This window comes from Aethalodelphis obliquidens, unplaced genomic scaffold, assembly GCF_003676395.1.
Source record: "Aethalodelphis obliquidens isolate GAN/ISIS:26980383/991018 unplaced genomic scaffold, ASM367639v1 scaffold17, whole genome shotgun sequence".
NCBI classification, from domain to species: Eukaryota; Metazoa; Chordata; class Mammalia; order Artiodactyla; family Delphinidae; genus Aethalodelphis; species Aethalodelphis obliquidens.
In genome coordinates, this window is record NW_020837961.1 from 7,853,454 (window position 1) to 7,869,098 (window position 15,645).

At 40.8% G+C, this 15,645-nt stretch overlaps 1 protein-coding gene across 2 annotated transcripts in view; it reads right to left on the bottom strand.

Annotated features, from left to right (window-relative positions):
* The window catches only part of FAM13A (family with sequence similarity 13 member A), a 331,803-nt gene extending 327,598 nt beyond the window's left edge, over positions 1–4,205 (bottom strand). Inside the window, exon 1 of one of the 2 annotated variants that reach the window (XM_027116910.1) lies at positions 3,897–4,205. In XM_027116910.1, the coding sequence (XP_026972711.1) occupies positions 3,897–3,923 (27 nt within the window). In that variant the 5' untranslated portion in view covers positions 3,924–4,205. The remainder of the gene's footprint in view (positions 1–3,896) is intronic. The other variant, XM_027116911.1, reaches the window with a different exon arrangement.
* Positions 4,206–15,645: the final 11,440 nt, after the last annotated feature.

Sequence of the window (15,645 nt, forward strand, 5' to 3'; positions counted from 1 at the left end):
TCCCTAAAATCTACTATCAAGACAGCACACTGCTCAATAACGTCTAGGATCAGAGTGTAGTAACTAACATAACCAGGATTTAAGCTCAGGTACTCCAAGCTCCAAACAAGGCCCATGTTTCTCTAAAACCCCAATAAAAAATGGATTTAAAAAAATTAAGAAATTCATCATGACATTTAAGAAACCTAAATATAGCCTTTGTGGGAGGAAGCTGGTACCAAAAATCTAGAAACTACAAAAAGGATAATTGTGATGGCCTTGAAACTTGACCTTACATGTTGTTTGTTGTATTAAAGGAAGTTTGGTTCAGTTAAATTGATAACAAGAGAAACAATAAGGAGAACAGATACAACGAAGTATTGACAACATGTAAGGATATAGGATAGCTTGGTAGATATATTCAACATAGATAATTAAGAAGAGATGCACGATAATTAAGAAGAGATGGAAGAACCAAGTTAAGCACCCAACATTTAGGAAACACCAAATATTCATGTCTTTAGTGGGTCGCCCATTGATTGTACCCATTCTGGCCCCATGTGCTCTCTGCCTGAGATATGCACATAAAAATCCATAGCTGGTCAGTAGTGTCTTAGCAAGCTACAATTATACCTAGGCACACTTGCCCCTGATGATAGAGCAAGCTGTGTTGGCTCCAGATGCACTCCATCAGCTGAGCCAGCTCACGCTCAATACTGGTCTTCAGAAATGCGCCACAGGGCTTCCCTGGTGGCACAGTGGTTGAGAATCCGCTTGCCAATGCAGGGGACACGGGTTCGAGCCCTGGTCCGGGAAGATCCCACATGCCGCGGAGCAACTGGGCCCGTGAGCCACAACTACTGAGCCTGCGCGTCTGGAGCCTGTGCTCCACAACAAGAGAGGCCGCGATAGTGAGAGGCCCACGCACCGCGATAAAGAGTGGCCCCCGCTCGCCACAACTAGAGAAAGCCCTCGCACTGAAACGAACACAGCCAAAAATAAATATAAAAAAATAAATTAAAAAAAAAAGCAGGAGAGTACCTCTCTGATTCATTGTGTTTTAAAGAGCTCACCTAACAAGTTCACACCCAAAAAAAAAAAAATGAAATGCACCATGATCAGGGAAGGTTGATGGCAAGAAAGATAGGAAGGATGAATATTACGTAACACAGGATTCAGGGAGTGTGGTCCTTCAGTCCCACTTAAACCCCTTCTAAGTAGGTAAACCTACCCCTATTTTTCCCCCCTTGCTTCATGCTGTGTTTTAGGCTGATTCAATAAATCTGCGACTAGAGTATCTTGATTTGGTGTGTGAGCCTTTCTGTACTGTGACCTGCCTACACCATGAGATGTGTGTAAGGTAGCTGATGATACCAGAGGGTAAGGCCAGGAGGTGCCCAAGTTAGGGACAAAGGCTACAAAGCCTGGGATACCCCTGGAATTGTTGCCAGCACCAGCAAGAGTTGGGGCTAAGTCAGGACAGGGGGCCCGCTGGGTCCCGACAATACCAGGAGATCTGATCCACAAATTTACCAGTCACAGACTTGCTACCTGAACTCACTCACACAGCAGGACGTTCAGAGTATGCTATAAGAACATACACATAAGCGCTCTAGGCTCCCCTTCCTTCGTCCACCAGAATATGCAAACGCCCCATTCTCAGCCCACCTCTCCTCAAAATGACCACACACCACCTTGGACAGAACAGCTGGAGGGGCAGGGTATCAGAAAGACTCAGGATTCACCTGAGAAAGCTTGAGTCATCCACGAGAAGAGACTAAGATAACATCGGTTGGCAAGTTTAAGTTTTCTGTTCTGCCTGGGGGTGATGTACTGAGGAAAAATAGGTATGTTACAGTAAAGAACCTACCTCTTTGTAACGTAAGTAAATTTGTGAGTCCCCTGCAGTTGTACTCACAGCACTAGCAATTTGGGAAAGAGAAAAAAACAAAGGGAATGAGGAAGAGAAAGTTGGTTAGTCAATGGAAGTAGGAAATGAAAATCTTTAAACCTGTCTGTCCCACTTCAAGAATCCATAAACACACACAGCCATACACACACTCTAAAAATATCTGGTACTCGATTATTTTGTCTGGAGAATGACTATCTTCAGTAGCAGGATACTCAGCAAGTTACTACACATATGTCTAAGTAGAAAAGTCCCAAACTCAAAAAAGCATAGGAGCCCATATGCATTCATTTATGTGTGAATTAGTTCTCACTTTTCTGCCACAAACATAAAGTGTTTTGTTCTTCAATAGCTCTTTTTCCAGAAATACTATGCTACGCTTCCTAAAAATGTGCTTCCTCCTATAGTAAAACTGGGACACAGCACAATCAAAGGCCAAGCTGGAGTCGAAGGGTAAGAATGATTCAGAAGTACTCATCCATTGGAGTGAATGATCTCTTAAATGGGATGATTTTTATGTCAACATTAAATGAAATTCTGTATGTGCTTTGGATATAAATTAAGGAAAAAGATGGAATTTCATACATGGGCTAGTCTGCTTTTTAGTCAAGGTAGTGATCAATATATGTAGGCCAAGGGCAAGTAGTAGAGATCCAATCAATCAGATGTCTGCAAATCTCAGGACAAGTAGATCAATCTTTACACATTTCCAGCTCTAAAGTATTTCTTTTATAAAGCTGAAAGAATGCACACCTGTGTCTGAAGTAAAATTAAAAACCCAGTATTTCCACATAGAAAAGTCAGATTTTGAAGGAAGCTTTTTGGAGTGATAAAAAGATCACCAGCTGCACACCTGGACGCTACGAGCACCCAAGCATCGGGGCTGAACAGAAAAGAGACGAGAGTCGGGAAGACTTGCACACAAGATGCTGAGATGTTCTGAGCTGAAAACGAGGGAGTCACCCTGCAGTTTTACTAAGATTCAACCTGTGGGGCTAATGCGCCATCTGGTGGCCATTCAGGGCCTATGTGTCAAAAATTACCCAGATATTTCTAGATATTTTAGGATGCCATCATAGCTACAACAAAATACAGCTCATTCTGAAACTTAATAAATAGGATCTGATCTAAATGTGATGAAACACTAGGGAGAATTTAATAATACAGAATAAGATATTTCTCATTTAGTACCTCCAGGGACAAAAAAAAAATGCCCCTTGGAATACAATACCAACTTGAGATTTCTTTATGCATTTTCTGTATATTGAGATAAAAAATTTAATTACAGTATCCTGTAAGTTATATAATTGAAGATATATTCGGTTATTGCAAAAGATTACATGTAAGCACCAACAGAACTGCTTTTGAAATTCATGAATTTCAGCCCTAGAAATATACACATTTCCCCATGGATTTTATATCAGTGTTATTTATTGCTGCCACTGCATTATAACCAGAAGTTTCCAGAAGGATTCACACTCATTTATCCACTTAGCTCTTTCACCATTACTTTTAGCAACCACGCTGAAATAAAAATTCTAGCAATTACTAAATGAAAACAAAAATATGAAATAGAAAAATGCTATATATATTCTCGGAAGCAAATAATGGTTATTTTAGTTCTTTTAATTTGTTCTCAATCTAGGCACAAGGTATTTCCAACAACTACAGTTTAGCTTATATTTAACTCTTTCAGAACAAGAGAGTCTAAAACGCTCAAGAGTGATCTACAGGATATCAAGTTCACTTAACTGAATAAACTCGGCACGCATCTTCCTTCACCTTTTTTTGGAAAAGGAAAGTGGACAAAAATACGGAATGCCACCCCAAATACTGCTTAATGTCCATTTGAATAGATAGGAATTTAAGTTAGCAAATCTCCCACCACCTCCCAAGAAGGAAAAACAGAGTCACACAAACATCTCCTTAGAAGTCCGGGGGAGGGGCGGGCAGAGGCCTCTCCTGGGCCCTGGCAGTGTCCACGGAGACAGAGGCGGCCTGTACTCACACAGATGGTGAGAGCTCCAGCTCCCATCTCGCAGGAAGTACCCAGTAGATCTGATGAAGACTGGAGGAAAACATCAAAATGACAGCAAAACGCTAGAATTCCATTCGGTCGATACGCTCCGATGTGAAACCCAGCTCCAGATCCAGAGGCCCCACGGTGAGCGGAGAGCGGCTCCCAACATTTTCGGAAGTGTGGTTTTGCTTCTGATTTGGCTAAACCCACATGGCTGGGAGGGCTGCCTGGAGTTGAAACCTGATCCAGAGCGTCTAGGACTGGCAAGCAGACCGAGTCATGTGACCTGGGTCTTAAGTCGCTTACATCTTTTCCTTAAACCTGACTTGTTAGAGGCCACACACAGGCTTCTTCAGTTCAGAGAATGCCTATCACCTGGTGGTGCTCGTTAACAGGACTTAACTAAGTGCACAAAGTGAAAACATACCTGCTTCCGGTGGCTACTCATCTCCAAGACAAATGCACGTACTTACACTCAGGTTTAAGTCTGCAGGCATCTCTCCCACTTTTCTGAGGCAGTTTTCACTTCTATTGCCCCCCTAAAAATCAGTTACATTCTATCAGGATTTTCTTCCTTCCGCCTTTATTCTATCAGCACTGTTCTAAATGAAATGCTCTATTTTGTGTAGCTGTTACTGAACGCTTCTAATTATTTTCAAATTATCTTACATACACTGGTGATAAACATAAAACATGTTTCTAGACAGCCACAATTCTACGTGTGTGATTTACTGTCTGGAAAATTAGCCTCCAGCTGCCCTTTCCAGAATTTTCTACTCCATATGCTGTGTCATTAGAAAATCTGATTTAACGATTTCCAAACATTTAAACGGAGAGCTACAATATCCATGTCATTCAAGGCAGAAGGAAACTATCCTATTTTTTTAATACCACTTTTTCTGTCAAATCTTTCTCACTGGCACATTTAAGAGAATGCTGGCGAATATTACGTGGGAAGTTTCACTTGACCCAACTTTAAAAGACTTAAATTGTCCCCAATCACAAAACATATTAATAATATTATACCTTAAGGGGACGAGGTGGGAGGAAAAGGGAAACACGAAATCATCTCCCATTTCAATACTTTTCTTCAAATCTAGTATTCTTTGTGCAACGATAGCCAACCAATGCTACCTGCAGCAGACCCAAGAGACCAGATCATATTAAGCCACAGAACGTGACGCGTAGGTTTTATGTCTATATGTGCACACGTAACCCTGCAGAGACTCTACTTCCAAGAGACAGAATAACACAATCCCAAGGCCACACAGGGGAATGGACATGGGATAATGGACAGAATCTTCTCTATTGCGAAAAGGAAATTTTTTCTACTTCCACCTTAATCTAGATTTGTATCACTTCTGCTTCTCGTTCACCCATGAGAAAACTAGGCTGATTACTAAAGAAAATCATACAATAAAACTGTTTCTCATACTTAAATTTGTCTTTTTCTGATTATATAAATATTGCTGGTCCGTGGTGAAAAATAAAAAGATTAGGTCACCGCGAGGCCCATCATCCAACATCACCCAATCAATATGTATTACCTACGCTGGGCCAGGTGCTATGCTGTACACCTTACTGACAACGTATGTACCTTCATTCCCGGATCATCCAATGGGGAGAGGGAGGAATAAGTAAATAAACTTTTTTCATTAGTAAGTGTCGAGACGCTAATGAAGAAGCCAAGATGTGGTAAAAGAATACCAGAGGCCACCCAGGAACATCTAACAGATCTACTTCCAGGATCTTTTCTATGCTTTGTAAGAGCCATAATTTGAATCTAATTTCTGATCATTTTAAATCCTAATTTTTTTCACTTAACATTGCATCAGAGGCCGGATCCCACATTCCCAGCATCATAAACAATTTTAATCATGTGTAGTACTACATTCTGTATAGATAACCATTGAGTCATTCTCCCATTTTTAGACATTTACACGGTTTCTGATTTTATGTATGTATGATTTTAAGTAATGCTCTGTCCTCATTCTAATTTTCTTTCCTAGTAAAGACTCCTGAAAGTGAAAGTTCTGGATCACAGAATATGAACACGTGCGAAGGCTCCTGACATACACTTGCTTCGGCGGTTTCTATTCTACAACCCACCCTACCCAAGTCTGAATATTTTGTAAAACATTTCCTAAGGTAATTAGTGAAAACGATTTCTCATCTTAAAACTTACACCTCTTTTTTTATCATAACATTAAAGAGATGAAAATCCTTATTAGTCATTGGTATTTTCTGTTCTGTGAACTGTCTTTGATCCATTTTCTTTGTCCATTTACCAACTGCGGTCCTATCAGTTGCAGTCTCTTTTATAGGGTCATTGTAAAGATCAAATGATATAATCCATAAAAGGCATTTATTGTTATTACCATTTGCCAGGTGCTATGCTAACAACTTTCGATGCTTATCACATGGTTTGACCATACATCTACCTGGTATTATTCAAAATATAATAAAAGATGAGGATCTAACTTGATGCTTTATTTTCATAAAACTACTGTGGCCCAGACTGTTAACACTCTCCAGTATGGAATCTCTTTCTGATAACATTAGAGCTCTTTCTCCCCCTTAGTTGGCTGAGCCCACAGTTATCGAGCTGGAGACTACATTTCCCAACCTTTCACACAGGCAGACAGGGCCATGTGACCAGATTTGCATTACAGAATGTGTACCAATAATACATGTGCAATAGTATTCTGTGTCATGTGCTTAATAGGAAATCCCTTGCTCCACATTTACTCTCCTTGCCCTTCATCACAAGCTGGAATGAGGATGCACCGGAAACCTAGCTTCAACCATGCAGAAGAGGGACAATGTCCCAGAGGATGATGGAGTAACTAGATGGAAGGAACCTAGACCTCTGAATGACCTTGAGGAGTACAGCGTCCTACAAGCCTAGACCAAGGAAACTTTTATGTGGCGATGAAATAAATCTCCCAATAAGCTACTATATTTGAAGGGCCTATATGTAAATATATGTGTATGTATATAAAACAACTCTGTCTTTAGCCTAACTCATATACTCAACAAAAAGACTCAGCCCCATTTACTGAGCAAATTTTTCATTTCCCACTTGTGACACTATCCATACTATATATTAAATTCACACATACACACACATACACACACATGCACACACCAGGGTATTTTTCAGGCTAAAATATTCTATCTAGTTTTTCTTCCTAGTTTTATATCACTTTCATAATATTTGAACAACTATAACTATAATATTCATTTAAATATCTAACAAAGATAGTTTTTCATTATCCATCTCCTTCAAGATCGTGTTGCTCTTCTTTCTAATCAAGTCTTAACGATGAATTTCAAAAACATTCAGTAATGTCACAAGTTAGAGAACCAAAAAATTATACCTCTTGTTATTGTTTCTAATAGATATATGTTTATCTTATTTCTGATTTGGATATTACTATATAAAGATGACATAAGGAATCTCCATAACTTTTTATACATTATAAAGTATACATTATAAAGTAAAATTAGTACTGTACCTAAAATTTTTATCCTTAGTTATTTTTCTGTGATGGCTAGATTTCACGTGCAAAAAAGAAACCCTGAATAGGCCCTTTAACAAAAAGCACCAGAAGACTCTCTTCACTACAAACAAAGTTTGTTTCTCCATGGAATGTATATATAATTGGAGTCTGAAATATTATATTTTCCTGACCCTCGAATGGATGAAAGTGATAGTAGAGTCCAATTAATTCCAGAAAGGTCTCTGAACTGTCACACATGTACATCCCTGAGTACTGATTTACAAAGAACCTTAAGACATACAAGCCACAGCCAGGAGATTTGCTTATATGAGCTATTGCTTTTCCCCCAGGAAGGATAATCAAGGAGTTTTAAAAAGCGCTTTTCTGAATAGTCCGCTATGGTGGGCTAATTCGATGACTACTTCCAGAAATGCTGAAATACCACGGCAGGACAAAGGATGTCCTATTTTCAAGAAGATCCCTGGGCACCCTGGAGGAAGGTGCCAAGGTTACTTCACAATGGGTGGTCAAGGCCCCTAAGACACTGTCATTCAAAATCACCCTTTGACCTGGGGAAGCCTGACAAAGGAAGCTGAAAGGACCAGGTTTACCCTCTAGCCTCCAGACAAGCTAAAAAATGCTTCAAAGCAAAGCCCTCTGATGCCAGCTGGCAGAGCTCTCAAAGGGAAAAAAATCTCTTTAGCTGGAGTAGATACAACAGTTGCCAGGAGAACAGTTGGCAGTACCTTTAGATATAATACTGTTAGCCATGTAGCAGGCACCAGCGAGTATCAGGGCGGGTAGTGGCAGTGGGCGGCAACTATAGAATGAACCACCTGAGGCCCATTAGAAATGGGACAGTGGAGGCTTTTTTTGGGTCCAAACTCAGTCACAGTCTTTACTCCAGCTCCTGCCCTCTCCCAGCTATTTCTCAATGAGAATCCCAACCTGGCCCAGAATCAATGACCTCCAATCAGATAGGATATCAGAAGTCAGCTAGTCAGCAACTATTTCGCATTTATATACTCTCTCTCAGAAGAGTTCCGATACTTTGGTGTTTGAATCCCTCACGGTAGACGCACCTGAAAGATTCCTTGTGCTAGTCCAGGGTCAGCAAACTAGCCTGTGTGCCGAACGCAGCTACCCTAGATGACGTCTGGTCACACCCATCTGTTTACAGGATGCATATAGCTACTGTGGCAGTACCAGGGAAGAGATGAGTAGCTGCAGCAGACGGAACCCGTGGCCCGAAAGCCTAAAATATTAACCACCTGATCCTTTATAAAGCTTACTGACCCTTGCTCTAGACTATTCAGTAACATTACTGGGCATGAGAGTCCTCATATAACCAGAGAAAGACTAGTCTATGGGCTTTGGCTCCTTAGAAAATAGGAGGAACTAAGTCTTTCTTTGGTTTATGAATCTGCTTCGTTAAAACAGCCCCATTCTGTGGGGTCAGGCCTATTCTTACCTTCTCCTAAGTATTTTCTGAAAGATTTCCCTGAAAAGGGTCCAGTTTAAATCTGATGATCTCATCTCTGCTCTGAATTCTAGATACCTTCCCACCCCACTTCAGGAAAAAAAAAAAATGACCACAGTCCTAGGAAAAGATCAATTTCTTTGTAGCCATGGAAACCAACAGCCAAAATAACTAACTTAAACCTGTTCAATCGTCACCTTGCCTCAGTAAACCACCTGGTTTTGCAAGGCAGCCCATAAATGACAACCCATCACTTCTGGCCAATGAGCAATGCTCTAATAAACATGTCTCTGAGCGCCAAGCAGTCGATAAGCACCTTATTTGAATAACCGCTCTGCTTCAGATGATGTCAGCACCTCCTGCAAGCCCCCCAATCCTAATTCCACACTTCCCGTATGCGACAGCAGTCCGCTCCGCTCAGAAAGCCTTCCTGCCCAGCATAGCTTTCCCTTACCACAATAACCAAACATTCAGCTGTCTTTTTATTTCAGGTATTGAGAATTGGTCTCATCATTCTTTGATGCAACCCAAAGTTTAGACACCCCAATTCCATGGGTCATTTTTCCGTTTTTGGGTTATTTTTTTTTTTGCGGTACGCGGGCCTCTCACTGCTGTGGCCTCTCCCGTTGCGGAGCACAGGCTCCGGACGCGCAGGCTCAGCGGCCATGGCTCACGGGCCCAGCCGCTCCGCGACACGTGGGATCTTCCCGGACCGGGGCACGAACCCGTGTCCCCTGCATCGGCAGGCGGACTCTCAACCACTGCGCCGCCACGGAAGCCCTCCATGGGTCATTTTCAAGCCACAGTGGTTGACCTGCATTTCTACTGCTTCCTCACTAGCTTGTCTGCTGCCCCTCCTTCTAGCCCCCTTTACAGTTTCCATGTTAACGCTCAGCATGCCCCCTGGCTGAGGCTAGACTGCTTGCTATCCTTCCCTCCTCCCCCGGAAGCCAAAGCAGATCCACTACACCACTCGCCACGGCAGGAGAAAAGCAGGGCCCCCAGCCCACGATGAACTGGGCAAGAGGGCTGACTTGGGAATCGGAAGCAATGGACATCCATGGTAATCCCCCAGATGGGAAACAAGAGAGGAGCTACATTTCCTTTTTTTTAAATTGAGGTAAAGTTGATTTACAACATTATATAAGTTTCAGGTGTACAACATAGTGCTTCACAATTTTAAAGGTTATACTCCATTTAGAGTTATTAGGAAATACTGGCTATATTCCCTGTGCTGTACAATATATCCTCGTAGCTTATTTATTTTATACTGGATTTTCTTTTGAAAAGTTTTAGTCATTTTCCCGACAAGCTTGCTAAAGCCATAATTAACTTTTTAATTTCACTAGCACTTATACAATGCACAATGTGTACCTATTAATATTCTAGGAATCATGGCTAAGGAGAGGTACGGGAAATGGTGTATCACTTGAACTATGAAGTATATGTAAAAATATTAAGGACATCAGTTGCACATCTTGTGAAGGTATACCGTTTGACCATTTTGTCTCACCTGCAGAGTGATTTGAAAGACCACGTACCTGTACGAGGTAGGAATTACTATTGCTAGCAATCAACACACACACTTAATACTACTGTTCGTCATTCTGCCAGCTTCACAGTTGACGATTACCCCATGGCCCCTGAAGGCACTTGAGTCTTAATCTCTCAAGTAGAAAATACAATACACTCAACTGTATAATCAAATTTGAAATGTGTGCCCTTAGTAGTTGAGAAAATTCTAAAATTAGAAGACAGGAAAAGATGGGATGGACAGGAGTGACTGCAGCTAGAGCTGCAAGGAGGCTAGTGTTGAGCTGACTCATACGGAAGTCATTGATTAGGACAACAGAGGAAGGAAAGCGCATCTAACGTGGGTCTGTGTGATGAGCACGGAGACAGATACCAGCGGCAAAAGCAAGGGGTTTTAAAGAGCAAAGGAAGAAACCTAGGCAAATCAGGAACTATGGTGGGTTCTTAAGGAGAATGAAAAGCTTGAGAAAACTAGTGCCAGATTCATCTGGAAGTCTAAGCAGAAGGTGCTAGGATGGGAAGGAGACTCATTATACACAAATGGACTCTGTCAATAATAATCCAGCTGAGACAAACAGGTCTTGAATGTATGTAGTGAGGGATAAATCACGTGAATTCTGTAGAAAGAACTCATAAGATGGATAACTGACTTTACATGAGAGGCAAAAGACGTGCGATACTGGTCAAGGTGAGAGAGGCATGCAAGATGGCTCTGGAGCTGGTTTTCCAGGACACTGGAGCAGTGCCTGATAACTAGGGCACTTTAAACTCCAGTCTGCCTGGAGTAAAGTTTCGATTTATGCTTGTTGACTTACGAATAAGGTCCCCCTTGACTCTTAAAAGTGTTCTGGGAAAGCTAGGGTTAAGCGAGGTACCAGCAAAGGCTATTGCCAGGGTGTCAGAAGGACCCTCTCCACCAGGATCTTAAGAACCCAGAATCACCAAATGTCTGCCTTGCACTGGGAAGATCTTTTCACTCCCCTCTACACTAACTCCAGTGCAAGGTCCCGTGGACCCGTTCATGAGCTGCAGGCCGAGGAGGCCTATGTGGACCACCGCAACCCACTCCCCCTGGGGGTTTTCTGGACCACCACAGTCTTAAGTAGCAATCAAAAATGTCTGTCCACCAAGGGGGGTTTCTTGTCTTCTTCTCCCATGCTGAATTTTCTTCTGTCATCCCCACACACTGAAAACAATAGTGAGGTACTGCCAGCACTGATTCAATCTTCAAACAAATTTGCTGCATAAATCCAGAACCACAAGACACTTGAGGCTTTTTGTCACTCTTCAAAAGTGATTTTGAATTCTTTTTCACCTTTGATTTAAGAGACTGTATTACTTGGGAACTCCCTGGCGGTCCAGTGGTTAGGACTCCGCGCTTTCACTGCCGAGGGCCCGGATTCAATCCCTGGTTGGGGAACCAAGATCTCACAAGTCAAGCGACCCCCACCCCCAAGAAAAAAAAAAAAAAAGAAAGAAAGAAACTATTACTTAAGCGATTGTACCTTTGACAACGGAAGCTTTAAAGGCACAAAATTTTTACCTTAGTGTTTTACAAGTAAGTTTGATTTAAATATTAAAAAAATGGTTCTAGAAATCATTGTCCTAGTTGGGACTACGTATTATATGGTAACCCTAATAGAAGAAATTAATTAGTTGGCAAGCAACGTGTTTGAACAGAAAGTTACGGTTGGTTTCAGGTAGACTCTAGAAATCAGTCACGAAGTGGGAGAAAATTTCAGTAGCAAGTGTACGTTAGGGTCATTTTCGTAAACATCTCAAAGCCTGCTGCGGCCTCCTCTGGATTCTTTAATCCCTCCCGAGAAAATCATCACAGCCTATTCTCTCTACCTCATAAAAGTTTTTCAAATCAATTTCCTCTCTGTTCCCACAGCCATTTTTAAAATGAAAACATGTTAAATGCAGACCTCATCAGCGTCCCTTTGGTACAACTGCACCCCTTCGTTTCTGAACTAGGTCTGACTGTGTTCCTTTCCTGCTTATTCTCTTTAGGTCTAAGGGCTCCACAGATGAGGCTCGAGGGATCCGTGGTCACCCATTTAATTGTATTTGGATTCTGATGCTCACACTGAAGTGAGCATCCGTTGTAATATTTTTAACCTTTTATGAGAATAAAAACTGTAGGCCTAGATGAAATTCCAAACTCCTTTAACGTGGCTTCAAGGTTTTTCAAAATCAAATTCTGTACTAGCCTTATTTCCATCGTATACCTTAAACTCTAATATCTTGCTCGTGGTAGGCTGGAAAATAACCACCCGAACGTGTCCACATCCGAATGCCCAGAACTTGTGAATATGTAACTTTGCATGGCAAAAGGATTTTGCAGATGCAAATTAAGATGCAAATTGAGATGGGAAGACTGGCCTGCAAAATCTAATCTCAAGGTGGGCCCAATCTAATCACAAGCATCCTTATAAGAAGGCAGGAGGGTCAGAGTTGGAGGAGCTGTGATGATGGAGACAGCAACTGTAGTCAGAGAGATTTGAAGGTTCAGGGCGAATGGCTTGGAGAGAGAGAAGGAAGCCACAGCCAGGGAAGGAAGCTGGCCTCTAGAGGGGCAAGGAGGACCCCGATTTTAACCCAGTGAAACCGATGGCAGACTTCTGACCTCCTGAACGGTAAAATAATAAAATTATGTTGTTTTAAGTCACTCAATTGGTGGTAATTTGTTACAGCAGCAATAGGAAACGAATACATTGTCATTCCAGAAATCAAGTGAGGCTTACATTTTCCTTTTTGTTCATGGTCTTGTATTTGCCAGAAATGTCCTTGTCTCCTCTTCCCACTTAGGGAACTAATACACACACTTCAATGTCCAGCAGCAATGTCACTAGCATGCCTGACGGGTTGTCTCTGTGCACACGTGTCTGGTTTAAACCACTAGTATAATATTTACACATGGCATTGCTATTGTTTGCAAACCTATCTTTCTAGATTGAGAACTCCTTGAGGGATAGGGCATTATCATATTCAATGTCCTTATAAGCTTCATAACATAGATATTTGCACAAGCAACGCATTAAATGTGTGGTGATAAATCTTGGGTTGCTCCTGGAAGTGCTTTGGGACTCATTTAAAAGGAGGACAAGAAATAGAGATTGCACGAGCGTACCAGACAAAGAACTGAAAAGTGTGAGCACGCATATAATTTCGAAGGGATTTGGGAGAAAAAGGTTCAGAGATTTGAAAGAGGAAAAAGAGTCAAGAATAATAAATACAGGATGAGGGAAACAGGTGGTCCAAAGGTAGAAACTTCCAGGGGTAAGACAAATAAGTCCTGGGAATATAACGTACAGCATGGTAACTATAGTTAATAATACTGTTGTATATTGGAAAGCTGCTACGATCTTAAAAGGTCTCGCCACAAGAAAAAAAGTATAACTATGTGAGGTGATGATGTAACTACACTTACTGTGGTGATCATTTTACAACATTACCTGTATCAAATCATCATGTGTATTTTAAACTTGTGCAATGTTTGTATGCCATTTATATTTTAAGACAACTGGAAAAATAACAAAGATTTATATTTCTGTAAGAAATTAATATAAAATTATATTCTGTAATTATATTGTGCAAGCATATAAAATCTCTAAGACAAAAAAACAAGGAGGAGTGTAGTGCTCATGGGAACATATGTTCGTGGCCATTAATATCCGAGTTCTTCATTTTCAACCTCTATCAGGAAGAGTCCACTGAACTTTTTCAAGTCTTAACTCTGAATAAAGGTTAAGTTAAAATTCTTGAAGCAATTACTTTTGATTTTTTTTAATAAGAATCCAGTTCGTTAAATTTTATTAAAAAAAATTTTTTAGGGACTTCCCTGGCGGCGCAGTGGTTAAGAATCCGCCTGCCAATGCAGGGGACACGGGTTCAAGCCCTGGTCCAGGGAGATCCCACATACCGCGGAGCAACTAAGCCCATGCGCCACAACTACCAAGCCTGCGCTCTAGAGCCCACGAGCCACAACTACTGAGCCCGTGAGCCACAACTACTGAAGCCCATGCACCTAGAGCCCGTGCTCTGCAACAAGAGAAGCCACCGCAATGAGAAGCCCACACACCGCAGCGAAGAGTAGCCCCCACTCGCAGCAACTAGAGAAAGCCTGAGCGCAGCAACGAAGACCCAACACAGCCAAAAAGAAATGAAAAAAAAAAGTTATTTTAAAATATATGACCTGTGGCTGGCACAGTGCCTGACCCATTGAGAGACTGTAATAACATGCTTCATATTCTTTAAAAAAATCCAAAAAGTGAAAAAACAAGTCATGAGCAAATAAAACAAAAATCTTATTTACTGAATAATTCCCAGAACTGGAATTAAAAGTTGTTTTTTACTTGTGATGGTGTATACGAAATAATCACTAACATTTGTTTATTGCCAAAGTGTTTCACAAATGCTCTCATTTAGTTACTGCAACAATTCCACAGTATAGGTATTATTCACGTTTATCAAATGAGAGACTGAGACTCAAGAAAAGGTTCAGATTCGCACAGCCAACAATGGACAACGCTAGGTTTCAAACCCAGGCTTCTCTGAGATCTATGTTCTCACAAATGCATTAAATTACAATCAGTAAATCCCTCTTTTTGTAACACATCTGATTTCCAATTGTGACAAGATCAAGTGTAAAGACATATTATGAACATCATTGCTAACTACAAGATATAAATAGTAAACCAATAACAACTGAGAATTAAAGCAGAAGAGATCTTTTGAAAAATTAATTACTAAGCATTTTTACCTGTATTATATCTCATTCAATCAACATGAAAAAACCTAGAATGTAAATGCCATCATTCCCATTTTATAATGAAAAACTATTTGAAACTCAGAAGTCAATTTACTTGCCCAACCACTGCTGGAAAGATGTACAAACAGAATGAAACTCAAGATGTCATGTATTTATTTAACAATAAAATAATTACTAAGAGAATACCATGTGCCATGTACTATTGCAAACAGTGGATTTTCTATGGATATAACTTGTAATTGTAAAAGCATTAAAATTCATGAGTTATAATATGCTAGACTATCATCGACTGCTTGGGAAGATGGAAGGTGCATTACTACAGGATTCTTGTGTATTCATGCGGCAGCTAACTGTTCAGTAGCAATATCTCACATTACTATAGCTGTAATAGTTTAATGATTATTTACAGATATGCATTTCTATTAAATCCCCATTTTATGTATAACA